The following is an 11918-nucleotide window of genomic DNA, read 5'->3' as shown; positions in this document are numbered from 1 at the left end:
GGGGGGAAGGAAAAAGGCGCTCCTCTTCTAATAAGACACAAATACGGATTAAAGGGGGGATACTGCACAAGTAACACCAAATCACAATTCAACATTTAAGCCGTTTAGCTGTAAATGGTTTATGCCTACAAGCTTAGAAATAGTTAGGAAAGCAAATGAGCAAAGTTTCAGTTGCGCGCACACACACACACACACTCGCTTTTCTGTGTTTAAGCTCTCGATCTCTCTCCCCAGTGACAGCCTCATAACCAGTCATTAAGATGTGCTGCCAAGTAACCATCACCTACTCTTGTACCCCTCCCACCTCCACCGCCCCTTGCTTTTTGCTGCACTCACTGTTTGTACATCTCTCCCCTGTTTCTCTGTAGCACACCCCCAGCCAAACGTCTGCTTCCTTTCATCCTCCTGTCTGTTGGGGGATTAAGACTGAGTCACGCAGAGTGCTCAGAGAAGAAGAAGAAAAAAAAAGTAATATGTTTACCGTGTTGGAAGGACAAACAGGATGATGGCTATTTCTCGCCACTACAAGCTCTCTGTCTGACACTTAGGTCTTATCGCAGCAACCCTATAACACATACAAGGGTATACACACACACACACACACACACACACACACCTGCATTCACACAAACACTTCCACTATTCCTCAGGCGGACGTGGTTTGCTGCCAAAGCTAATTCAGTATGAGCACGAGTGGCTTTAGATGACATGGTGTGATCAAATAAGTGAGATACAGAAATTTCCTGGGGCTCTGCGCTGTCCTCTTCGCCCTTATTTAATTCTGCCCTTCACCATCCGAAACCGAACACATTACACCTGATGTGCAAAAAAAAAAAAAAAAAAAAAGGCAACAGAAGAAATTATTTTAGCTTGCAGTCATGATCAGAATGAGTTTTTTGACTAAACCAATAAAAACTAATCTCAGTATATGAAGAGCCTGTAAATGGCCTGTATGACTGAAGAAATGAAATTTGGAATAATACTATTAGAATCTGTGATCAAATTATTCATAACATACAGTTATAGTACAATGACAGTTGTAATGTCCATTATTTGAAAGGATAGTGCTTTTAAATCAGGGATGTCAAACTCATTTTACAATGTGAGCCACTTTGATCTTAAGAGGGCCGGACCAGTGAGAAACTCGCCTTTCTGTCTGTGTAAATAAGTTTCACTGGACATATCTAACATGAGAAGAAAAGTGCACAAAGATAAGCAGTTTCAACACTACATCTCACGTTTTTGTGTGTCATAAAGAAATGCTGCTGTAGCAATTTAAGAAATCTGTTAGCGTGACTTTTTGGGCTGAAATTGTAAGAAATACGGGGTAAAATTACACAAAAAGGTCTTGTAGCTCATTGGACAGAATTTTCTGTAATTTAAGAAAATACCCGCCCCCTTTTCTTGCAAGTAACTGTTTATCTATTGTTTAATACTTTGGTGCAGTATGAGGTCTTCATCATTCGAAAAACTATGAAAATACTGTTTCCAAACATTTTCCAAAACCGTCCAGTGGGGCAAACTGGTGATACCAGATTTTGGCTCTCGGGCCTTATTTTTGACACTCCTGCTTTAGATCTAAGCTGCTAAATGACAATACGATAATTTGAATTAATGACATCATGACAAATGTGGACGATTGGAAGAAGAAGCGACAAAGAATTACATTTGTTTTTAAGGCTGACTTAGCATTACTGTATTGTACTTAATTACTTTAGGTAGACTTAAGAATGGGAACACAGGTTAGATGGAGCCATGAGACAGGCAGATAAAATGATGATGGAAACACCACCACTTTTATAGAAAAGCAACTATGATGAACAACAACTAAATTCCTCAAACAACACGTCATTTTCCCTGTTTTTAGATGAAAAATCTGAGCCAGGGTTGATTCTTATTTTTCAATGACAGAACACTAGACCAGAAGAAAAAAAAATCCTAACTGCTGTGTAGGTTTGTGGTTTCTCGTTTTCCAATTTTTCAGGGCCACAAACTTACAAAGCAATGCAGTGAATGGAAGATGCAATATTTCTGCTATTACTAAATAGCTATTATTCAGCTTTTTTGGCCATGTTCACATAAGAACCTTGTATGAATATTGCAAAATAAAGTATTACTACTATTTAATTATACAGGTAATTTAATAGGACACAGGTCCAGCTAAATTTGCTACCATTTCTTCCCTTTTATCCAAGCTAAGCTTCTACTGGTATCTTTGAAATCTATAGCATTTCCCCCCAATCCCTACAAACCATTAGTTCACTATATCTTATCGACAGATGCTGTTGTTGTTGTTCAAGCACAGACGTTCTGTGCTGTTCTTTGTAGACATAACCTCATTCCCACTGCATCAGGAGCAGGAAAAAAAAAAGTGTCTAATGCTGAGATAAATCAGACCTTGGCTGGCAAATAATGTAACCAATGAGTACAAAAAGAGAGCGAGACAGTGAGCGTGCCAGAGGGATTTTTGCATGCAAAGGATGTGTCTGCGGGTGCTTATGCATGCTTTTAAAAGTATCCGCTTGTCTCTATGCAAATCGACATCTACTGCTTTCAGCTTTTACAAATAATAACTGTATGGGTGTGTGTTTATCCAGCAGACACCCACGTGCACCAACATTGGGTGGAGTGGAGCTGAGAGTGTTTTAGTGCGATGTCTGAGCGGCTGCTTGTGTGCAGCAGGTCTGAGGTGAAATCTCCCATCTCTGCTGGCTGAGGAGGAAAACACAAAGTGTTACCGTTTTGACCTCCAAAAACGGGAGGCAGCCACTTGTTTGTGGCCCCTGTAAAGAGGGCTAGTTTGCTTGAATGCACTGAATGCGTACCGACGAGCTGTCTGAAACACTGTTTTGAGAGCTGCTTAAATTTATTGGAAGTATTTTTTGCACCATTAGTGCTGCCCTACATTAAAATGGGCCAATAAAAGCACAGAAAACACACCGTGACAGAGACACACTCAAACACTCCCCAAACGTCTCTTTTTGCTTTTACTCTCTTCTCACAAATGTGTAATTTCCAATAATCATCTAATATCCCCCAGACAGCCTTAATAGGCCTGGCGGCTGTGGGTGTGTGCTCATCTGTCACTGTGGTCCTCTCGCTCTCTCTCCCTGTGCTTGTTTGAGATAAATGCGAGTGAAATCAAGAGAAAGCACACTCTCGGATATATTAAGATATATGAGTGGTGTGTGGTGTATACCTACTTATTTTCTAGCAGGCTTTGCATATATTCACATCTAAATCCCCTCTGATGCACAACAGACATCCTGACATTGGAGAGTGCAGAAACAGGTAGAAGCGCTATTTTTTCCCCTTCTAAGTATAGCAAAGGCATGATATCCCTGTCTGATGTTGGGAAGCCAATCAGAGGACCCAGGAAGTATTTGCTTCTCTTCAGATAGTCAGAAAAAAAAAAAATCAATGGAGAACAGTCAAGTTTCACTTTAAAACAAGATGAGCTAACAGCGACAAACTCTGGCTTATGCTAAAAACTACAGTACTTTATTGTATACTCTCAACCTTCAACAAGTCACTGCAGATGACCCCACCTCCTTGAGCCTGGTTCGGCCAGAGATTTCTTCCTGTTAAAAGGGAGTTTTTCCTTCCCACTGTCTCCAAGTGCTTGCTCATAGGGGGTCGCCTGGAGTTTTCTCTGCATTACTGATGTGACTATTATTGTGTTTGGTGTTATATGTATAATTTCATTGAAATTGAATAGACGTGCAAAGTGAGAGAACAGATGTCTGATTTTCATGTGTATCAAAGGAGGAGAAGTTTGACATTGTAGAGAAGGGGAATGTGAGCCCATAAGATCCACCCACCTACTATTTAAACATTTTTATTATGAGGAGGAGCCAATCAGAAGAAAGCTTGCCTGAAAGATGTAAGAGGAGTTAAAACGACTTGTTTCTTGCAGTAGATGGACTAAGAGATTGCACCAAGGTCGAAGACGGAACAGATATTTTTCTGAATTATGAAATAGGTGAGAGTCCAAAAATAAAAATAAAAATGTGAGAAAAAAAAAAAAACAGGTCCCTTTATGTGTATATTTACTTCTTCAGGCACCACTGCACCATTGGACATGGTCTATAGATAGAGTGTCATTGCCTGTGAAGTGTGAGTCATTTTGCTGCTGGTCTCAGCTGCGCACACCAGCACCCGTTTGTCACTCTTTTTCAATCACCCAGCTGGCCTCTGCCCACTGAAGCAGGGCCCAGCCTTTTCACACTTCAGCCTTGGTGCCGTTAACCCCTCATTTAACCGCCGTCTCTCTCTATACCACTAAGGCACCACGCCACAGTTTCTGACGTTCTGCCTGCAACAAAGATCTCAAATGACAAGCCCCGAGGTCACTCAGCAGGATTCAAATATCTGACACCCACCTCTGCTTACCAGAAAACCTTAGCTAAGCTGTGACTTTACTGTGCTCTGCTTGCTAATAATAAAGCACGTGACTACAATTTTTATTTCTACGTGGCTAACAAGGTCACATAGGTGCCAATGCTGGTGTTACGCCACCATCCTCACAGTGTCATGTGATGCTAGCTTCCTGATGTTAAACAGGAATGACTGTATTACCATCAGTTTTTAGCATGCTAATTTTTGCTACAAAGTTTAGCACAAGAATGTCCTTCGTTACGCAGATATTTAAAGACAAATGAGAGTTTTGGGTACTTAAAAGTGATTAAAGACTAATACTCATGAAGGGCACTTACTGTATCTCTAAAACTAGCTTATGATAGAAGAGATTTTTAGCTGTTCAAAATGAAATTTATTTTATTTATTGATTATTCTCTGCAAGAAAATCTAGTAGACTAATCAGTTTTATTATCCATTTTCTATTAGTTGCCATGTAACCAAAAAAACCCAGTCTAAACCCAAAAATAGCTTTAGGTTCAATATATCCGGTTAACTTGTTAATCTTGCTTAAAGCCTACCTGCTGATACTGAACACAGTTTCCAGTGCAGTTCTGTCCCCTGGGGTCTCTGGCCCAGTTACGGGCGCAAGTCAAATCCATCCTGCAGGCATCAAACCTGAAAGAACAAATGTGAATGTTGAAAAATGTAAATGACAAAACAAACAATTACTCTTTTATTTAAATGATTTCTCTTGAGATTTATTTTTTTATTTTTTACCTGAGCTAGATAAATTTAACAAAAACCAATAAAAAAAATAACATCTTAGCGACTTTCTTTCTGAGCTTAAAATGAAAAGATTTCACTTTCATGCTAAATATAAAGTTACCAGCAGCTTCTTACATAAGCTGAGTATTAAGACTGGAAATAGCGCATCGTAAGCTTGTTAATCCTTATGTTGTTTGTCTAATGTTCACAAAAATCCAGTGTGAAAGTGACAAGCGGTGTTTTTATGAGCTGTTAGACTCTAGGATCTATAAGTTTCTGGAGTATCTTTCTGAACTTATATATATTTTTCAAATGTACTTGAATAAAGCCACATTTTCTAGAGTCTGTGCTAAGCTAACAAGCTTCTAGTAGCATCATTCATCCTAAGCCAACTCTTAACAGAAAAGGCAAAAAGAATATTTTCCAAAATGTTAAGTAATTTTTAAGTATTTTTGCAGGGAGCAGCCCTTTAATTCTTTACAACACTCTTACACTTATCTTTCCAGTGTTGTCTCATTTTTTCTTTCTTTCTTTCTTTCTTTTTTTCTTACATAGGACCCATGAAATGAAGCAGTTTGTGTTAGGCTTTGTGTGTTTGCCACCTTCTTAAAAAATAAAAAAAATAAAACATACAGTTTTATTGGACACTCAATCTTAGCACAGTATGCTGTTGTCCAAGATAGGGATCCCTTCGCTGACAGGGGATTTAGACTTTAGTTTGTTTGGTAACGTGCTTGGCAGCCTCACCAATCACGGCAGAAGCTATGGCAGAGAGGAACAGCCTGGATGTATGAGCTGCGCTGAGGATGAGGCCAGCGAGCAGCGTCAGGGGAGCAGCGGTAAAAACACAGCACGCGCTTCAGGAAGCCTTCACACCTGGGAAGACACAGGAGGTCATGTTTGTTACTGACCAGCGAAGTCTGTATTAAACTCGGAACAGCCGGTCACAAGACAGGTCAAGAAAACAACGTTAAATAAGATGGGGAGTACGAGCAGTTGATTAGTATCATTGCTGCTGTTGATCCCTTAAGTATGTTTGCCCAGCTTTGGTTAATGCTACTTAAATGCCTCTTTCAATTTGACCTACTTGATCATGTGTTTGCTGTTGCTGTCTGTAAACTGGCAGCCTCTTTGTCTAAGGTGCCGTTTGTTATTTCAGATAATCCATCCTTATTGGCTCCACTAACACACTAAAATTCTGTACTGACTACATGCACAGGCCCTTACTGTTAACGATAGATTATACAGAGCCAATGAAGAACTAGATCAAACACAAAGCCATTAAATGTGAAATAATCTAATAAAAGCAAGCACTAGTGATTTTAAGCTAATATGTAGCAATAAAAACAACTATAATATTGACTTATTTTACATATTATCTCTCAGCTTAAACAGCTCATGTTCAAACTTGTCATTTCTAGTTGTATTTCTGGACACCTGATGACTTTAAATTCAGTAGTGACTCTCTTTTAGGTCAATTTTTGGTCTCCACCAGTCATTAATTGGTGGTTTTTAGCTTTTTCCTGACAACAGCAGTCTGATGAGACTGAAAATACTGATAAAAATACAAATGGATAACTGAAGCAGTAAAATATCACCATTAAGAGGCAACAACGGGCTAAAACAGCAGATGAATAAAATATTGAGGACACTAGAAGGGTGGTTAAGGCTTACTCAGGGCTGAGGGACCCACACTTGTCCCAGGGTTCATTCTGATTATTGGCAGAAGGAACATGAGAGATGTCCTGGATTTGTTCTTGTGTGCAGCAGCTATCTGTAGCAGCAACAAGAGAGAAACACATCAACGTGGGCCTGTTCTTAGATTTAATTTGAGATTTAATTTGTTCTCCAATATCTCCAAGATTTACAGACTATGAAAATGAGATCACTCACTGTCTGCATACAGAGAGCACTCCGTCAGGTGTGGCTCCGGGCTGGGCGTGGCCTTGTGTTTACCATCTTGAAGACACACCCCCTCCGAGCGGGTCCCGCCAATCAGGGCGGCCGCCAAAACCACGCAAATTAATAGCGAAGAGGATGAGGTGAGGTCCATCTCTGTAGATACAAACACATGAACAAGAGTGTTCAGCATAGAAAAAAAAACAACAACACACACAGTCCCGAATCATTATAAAAACAGAACTAAATGGTTTGCACCACGTCAAATAATAATAACAATAATAACTGAAAAAGGTTTGCTAGAGGGGTGGGAATCAAACATAATGGATGCAAAAGGCTGCAATTAAATCTGTTCCATCCACCCACAGAGTCAGTCTGATGGCATACGCTGAGTTACAGAGTATAAGTGAGATACCAGCGCCGGCTGTTTAGCTCCATGTTGAGCTCTCCGTGTGGTGACCTAGTATAGACAGGGTGAGCCTAATTAGTTGGAACTAAGGCACGGTGCTGACATGGCTGACATGCGTAGTCGTTTAATCTGACAGGCTTGCGGTCGATGTGTTGCCTACATGACGCGAATTAAACAAATCTGCTGAACGCGGGGACATGGCCCCGAGCAGGTGGCCCCGACTTTACGCATGAGAGAGCCGCTGAAAATATAATGTAGAAATAACCTTTTTCTCTCCTTTACAGCTTTTCAGAATTTTTTTTCTGTCGGTTATTAAGAAGGAAACAAAACACACGTGAAGGCTTCAAAACTACAACTAAAAGTCTACGCAGATCATTTTAATGCTTCAAAAAGCTGCGAGTCAAAGATTTTAAAGCGCAGTTATGGGGAAAGGGGGGTGGGGTCGCGGGCTCATTAGTGAGTTTATAGACAGGAGAAGACAAACCCCATCTGCTACAAAATATCCATCCAACATCGCGCGAACAGGTAGGCTAAGAGGTGTGACCCTCTGTGCTCTGTGTGGATATTCTTCTTCTAAATTGTACCTCAAGATTACAAAAACCCGGTGGAGCTTAGTCTCTCCGCACATCCATGTGGGTTTTACCTGTAGGCGGGAATAAATGCGGCTCCGTCCGGATTAGTTTGGTTGTGTTCGCGGGTCTCCTCGTTGTGTTGCTGTGGCTCCAGTCACCGCCGTGCGCGCTGCTCGGTGCTTCGGTCTCCTCTTCTCGGTCTCTGCGTCTGTGTACTGGCTCTGATCTCTGCCGCCCGGGGGCCCACTGCTCGCCACTTTGTCACCGGTTTATATGAAGGACGTTTCAGTCCCGTCCAGCAGGCAACTCACCCCCTCCCTGCTCTGCCCCATTCTGGGAAGCCCTCTCTCTCTCTCTCTCTCTCTCTCTCTCTCTCTCTCTCCATCCCTCCCTCCGTTGCATGCGCGCACGCACACACACAGAAAAGACCGGACTCCCTCTTTGTTAATCTCCCAATAGGATGTTTACCAAATCCTCCTTGTTATCAGCTTTCCTTCTACCCTTCCGAGTAATGCCTTTGGTTGGAAACACGGGAGAAATGAAATGTCATGAAAACACGCGAGCGTTCAACTTAACTGCCCTTCATTTTTACAGGCTCAATCGCAGGTGGTGCTGAGTCACACCTGTCCTCCATATTCACATACACACAGTGAGGTCAGGACTTCTTTTTTTTTCAGATAACAGGGTCAGAGGAGGGTACAGCTGAGATTTAATACCGCATGATATGCTGAGGACAGTGAACACAAATCTCTGCGGGAACAAAACACCGTGAACTCACCGCGAAGCTGCTGCGCACTGCAAACTCAAAGGCAGAGTTTAGTGCACCTTATTTTTCTCTTGTGTTTTAGAGGATGCATGTGGGTCATTTGTGTGAAAGAAAATAAAAAATAGGAGTCAGTGACCTTACTGGAAGTACTAGCAGAGGTTGAATTCTCCAAAAGCATGTTATCAATTTTAGATTTGCTCAAGGACTGCCTCGTAGTGCATGGCCTCAGTTTGGGTAGACAGACATGACTTATTTCTCCACCGTGTGTTTTATTGCTCCTGGCTTTTAATCTCACCTCCCCTTGGACCTGCTGTACCAACCTAATCCCTGGCTGGATGCATCTCTCTCTCTCTCTGAGTGCCCTCCCAAGGCTTTCCACCAAATAAGAGCAGATGGAGAGTGTCTTGTGGCCTAGATACATCAGCCTAAAACCAAGACTGTGAAACTGGTGACATGTCTTAGACATGATTGGTTTTGGCAACAAAACCGTGCAGGGACGGGAAGGGACCAGACAGACTGGCCGCCAAATAATCATACAGATTGAGCGCAGATGAAATGGTCTTGGTGGAGACTCAGCTGAGATGCGAACTGTACCGGACCCTCATTGCTGAAGGAGGCAATGAGGGTTAGCCGGGGCCCTTTTGTCCACCAGACTGTTTCATAACTGCTGAGGGTCATCACCACAGAGCACTTTATTTCTGGGGGTGAGAACGCAGTGAGTGAGACGTGGACAAACAGCTCTTCAGCTGGTAATTAGAGAGGGAATAACAATATCCTTTGTGAGGAGCTATTCAGGGAAGGGAGAGAGAGGGAGGACAGAGGCTGCTCTCCGTGTACCCTTGTTGTCGTTCTCATTTAACAGGGTTGGGTCTCTGCCTGCGCTTGAGCTTTTAGGCTGGCCCTCAGCTGGCAAAGCAGCATCACCCACCATTGTTGACTCACTGAGTGCCAAACATTCATTTCCACCATTTAGGGCTTCTTTGATTTGATACACTGACCGATTACTCCCGGGGTGGCAGACGCTCTAAGCAGTCCTGCAGCTGCATGAAATTTTGCAAAGAGAAAGGGTGAGGGGGTTGAGAAGCTTTCTAAAAACTCTTGGTCTATGTTGTGCACAAAAGCCGTTTTTAACAGAGGGTGCTACATTGCCAAGGGGGCACCAGAAAGGCTGCGCTAATAGCTCAAGTAGCCGGACTGAAAATTGCATTTGTGATTTCATGAAAACATACCCAAATAACTGGACAAAGACGTGAAGTAAACAGGAAAACGTGAGTGCAGAAATCGACAACAATCAGTGTTTCCCATCAGCCCGAGTGCATGAAAGCCAGTCAGCAAATGAGCAGAGTTGAGCTATAATTGAGGATGCACTCACAAACAGTTTTTATTAGCAGCTTGATGGCTTGTGCAAAGAGCAAACAATAATTGCAATTAATACTGGCTGTGACCACCAACATCACCAGATCTCCTCAGTACAGTCGCACAAACCTGTGGATTAGGGCTGTCTCTTTGTGTGACTCCATGGTGCTGCTGCTGCAGACTGATCATTGCTCTCCCTGATAATCAGACTGATCCCAGGTGATACTGTGTCATCAGAACCAATAAAGCTTTTGCACAACACTGTAGCACTTGTGCAAATTTACCCAAGGCAAATAAACCAAAGCACTGAAATGCTGGCTGTGTGGGAGGTATACCATACAAATATCCACTCCTCTGTGCTTAATAGTATCTAATTGTCCTAACTGTTAACACAGTGTCCACAGAATAAATTTCAATCAATCTAAACCCGGGCACTTAAATGAAATGTTACTATAAGGGCTTTTTCCTCCCACTGTGCTGCGTCATCCCTTCTTTTAACAACACTCGAAGAGCTGTTTTCTCATTATTACTTGATATACAATTTCAGCAGCTCAACAGTTTCCCACCTCCTTTGTTGCTTTTTTCGTTTCATAATGTGCCAAATGTGCTCAGTGAGTGGCAGGTCTGGGCATATTTGGACTCTTTTTTTTCGCTGTTGGAATGTCATTTGGCACCGTCTTATGAAGCAGGCAAGAGAAAAGATGTCATCTGGAGGACAGCATCTGAGTAGGATTAATGGTGCCTTCACAGATGCTCAAACGACCTGTGCCATGTGCTCCCATAACTGTCACAGATGCTGGCTTTTGAACTGTGCAATAAACGATTTTCAAAACAAATTTCAGGTTTTTGGGTGCTTAGACTTCAGTCTAGCTTTAAATGAGCTCAGACCCAGAGAATCAAGAGGTTTCTGGACCTTATGTATACAATGATGTTGTATTCATATAATGGAAGTGCAACTTGTGTGCCAGTAGTTAGCCATCTGTCACTTTGTGACTACTTACCCCATAGCAGGGTTTGGTTGTCATGATGTGGAGTTGGTTCTTCCTATAGTTATCAGTGGGGTTTTAGTAAAAAAATGGCGTTTGATAAATGTAAATAGACTTTAATCAATACATTTTCACCGCCTATTTATCCCATGAGTTTAAACATGTTTTTTTGTATTTTTCATAAGTGTCAGTCAAAATGTGATGTCGACAGAATTCACCACTGTCCTCTAATGTGGCGGTAACGAGCCACGTGACAACCAACCTCAGCCTACTCTCCATGTGGAAAAATAGAAACCCCGTGGTTTATATGAAGACAACATCAGGATATCATTATGTTGTAAACATGGGGAAATCATTCAAAGCTCCTTCATTATTTAGGAAAAAATGATCTCGCGTTATATTCTCAGTGAGGCGTCGTTTATAATAATTTGAACCGTTTAAATGGTACAATGAACTGCTGCTCGGTGCTTTTACTAACAAAAGGTCAAATTCAGTGACCTTTTAGTTGACAGAAATGTCACTGGTCAAATGCCAAATTCTTGTTTTTTGTTGATTTTTTTTTTTTTTTAGAAAAAAAAAATTAAGTTGCCATTTTTTGCTAACATGACACATTTCAAATGTCACCAGGAGTCCAGTGTTTGGCAGATGGATAAAGACAGAATCACACTATGATTCATTTGTTCATTACATCAGGAGTTACATTTCAAAGCACCTGTCACTTTGTGTCCTCCAAATCTTTTTCATTTATATACGTGAAATGCTTGCTGGATTGAACAGAAATCAAAAGAGAAATCTTAAAACTGGAA

At 41.6% G+C, this 11918-nt stretch overlaps 1 protein-coding gene across 1 annotated transcript in view; it reads right to left on the bottom strand.

Moving 5' to 3' along the window:
• Positions 1–8340, bottom strand: part of rtbdn (retbindin) — a 12480-nt gene extending 4140 nt beyond the window's left edge. Inside the window, exons 1-5 of the mRNA XM_005738036.2 lie at positions 8076–8340; positions 7018–7179; positions 6799–6898; positions 5872–6000; positions 4938–5034 (exon numbers count right to left, since the gene is read on the bottom strand). Coding sequence (XP_005738093.1) covers positions 4938–5034; positions 5872–6000; positions 6799–6898; positions 7018–7177 — 486 coding nt within the window. The 5' untranslated portion in view covers positions 7178–7179; positions 8076–8340. The remainder of the gene's footprint in view (positions 1–4937; positions 5035–5871; positions 6001–6798; positions 6899–7017; positions 7180–8075) is intronic.
• Between the last annotated feature and the right edge of the window lie 3578 nt (positions 8341–11918).

The sequence above is a fragment of the Pundamilia nyererei genome, unplaced genomic scaffold (genome assembly GCF_000239375.1).
Source record: "Pundamilia nyererei isolate P.nyererei 1_Seehausen unplaced genomic scaffold, PunNye1.0 scaffold00081, whole genome shotgun sequence".
Classification (NCBI taxonomy): domain Eukaryota; kingdom Metazoa; phylum Chordata; class Actinopteri; order Cichliformes; family Cichlidae; genus Pundamilia; species Pundamilia nyererei.
The sequence above is the reverse complement of the archived record's forward strand: the minus strand, read 5'-3'. Positions and strand labels throughout refer to the sequence as shown.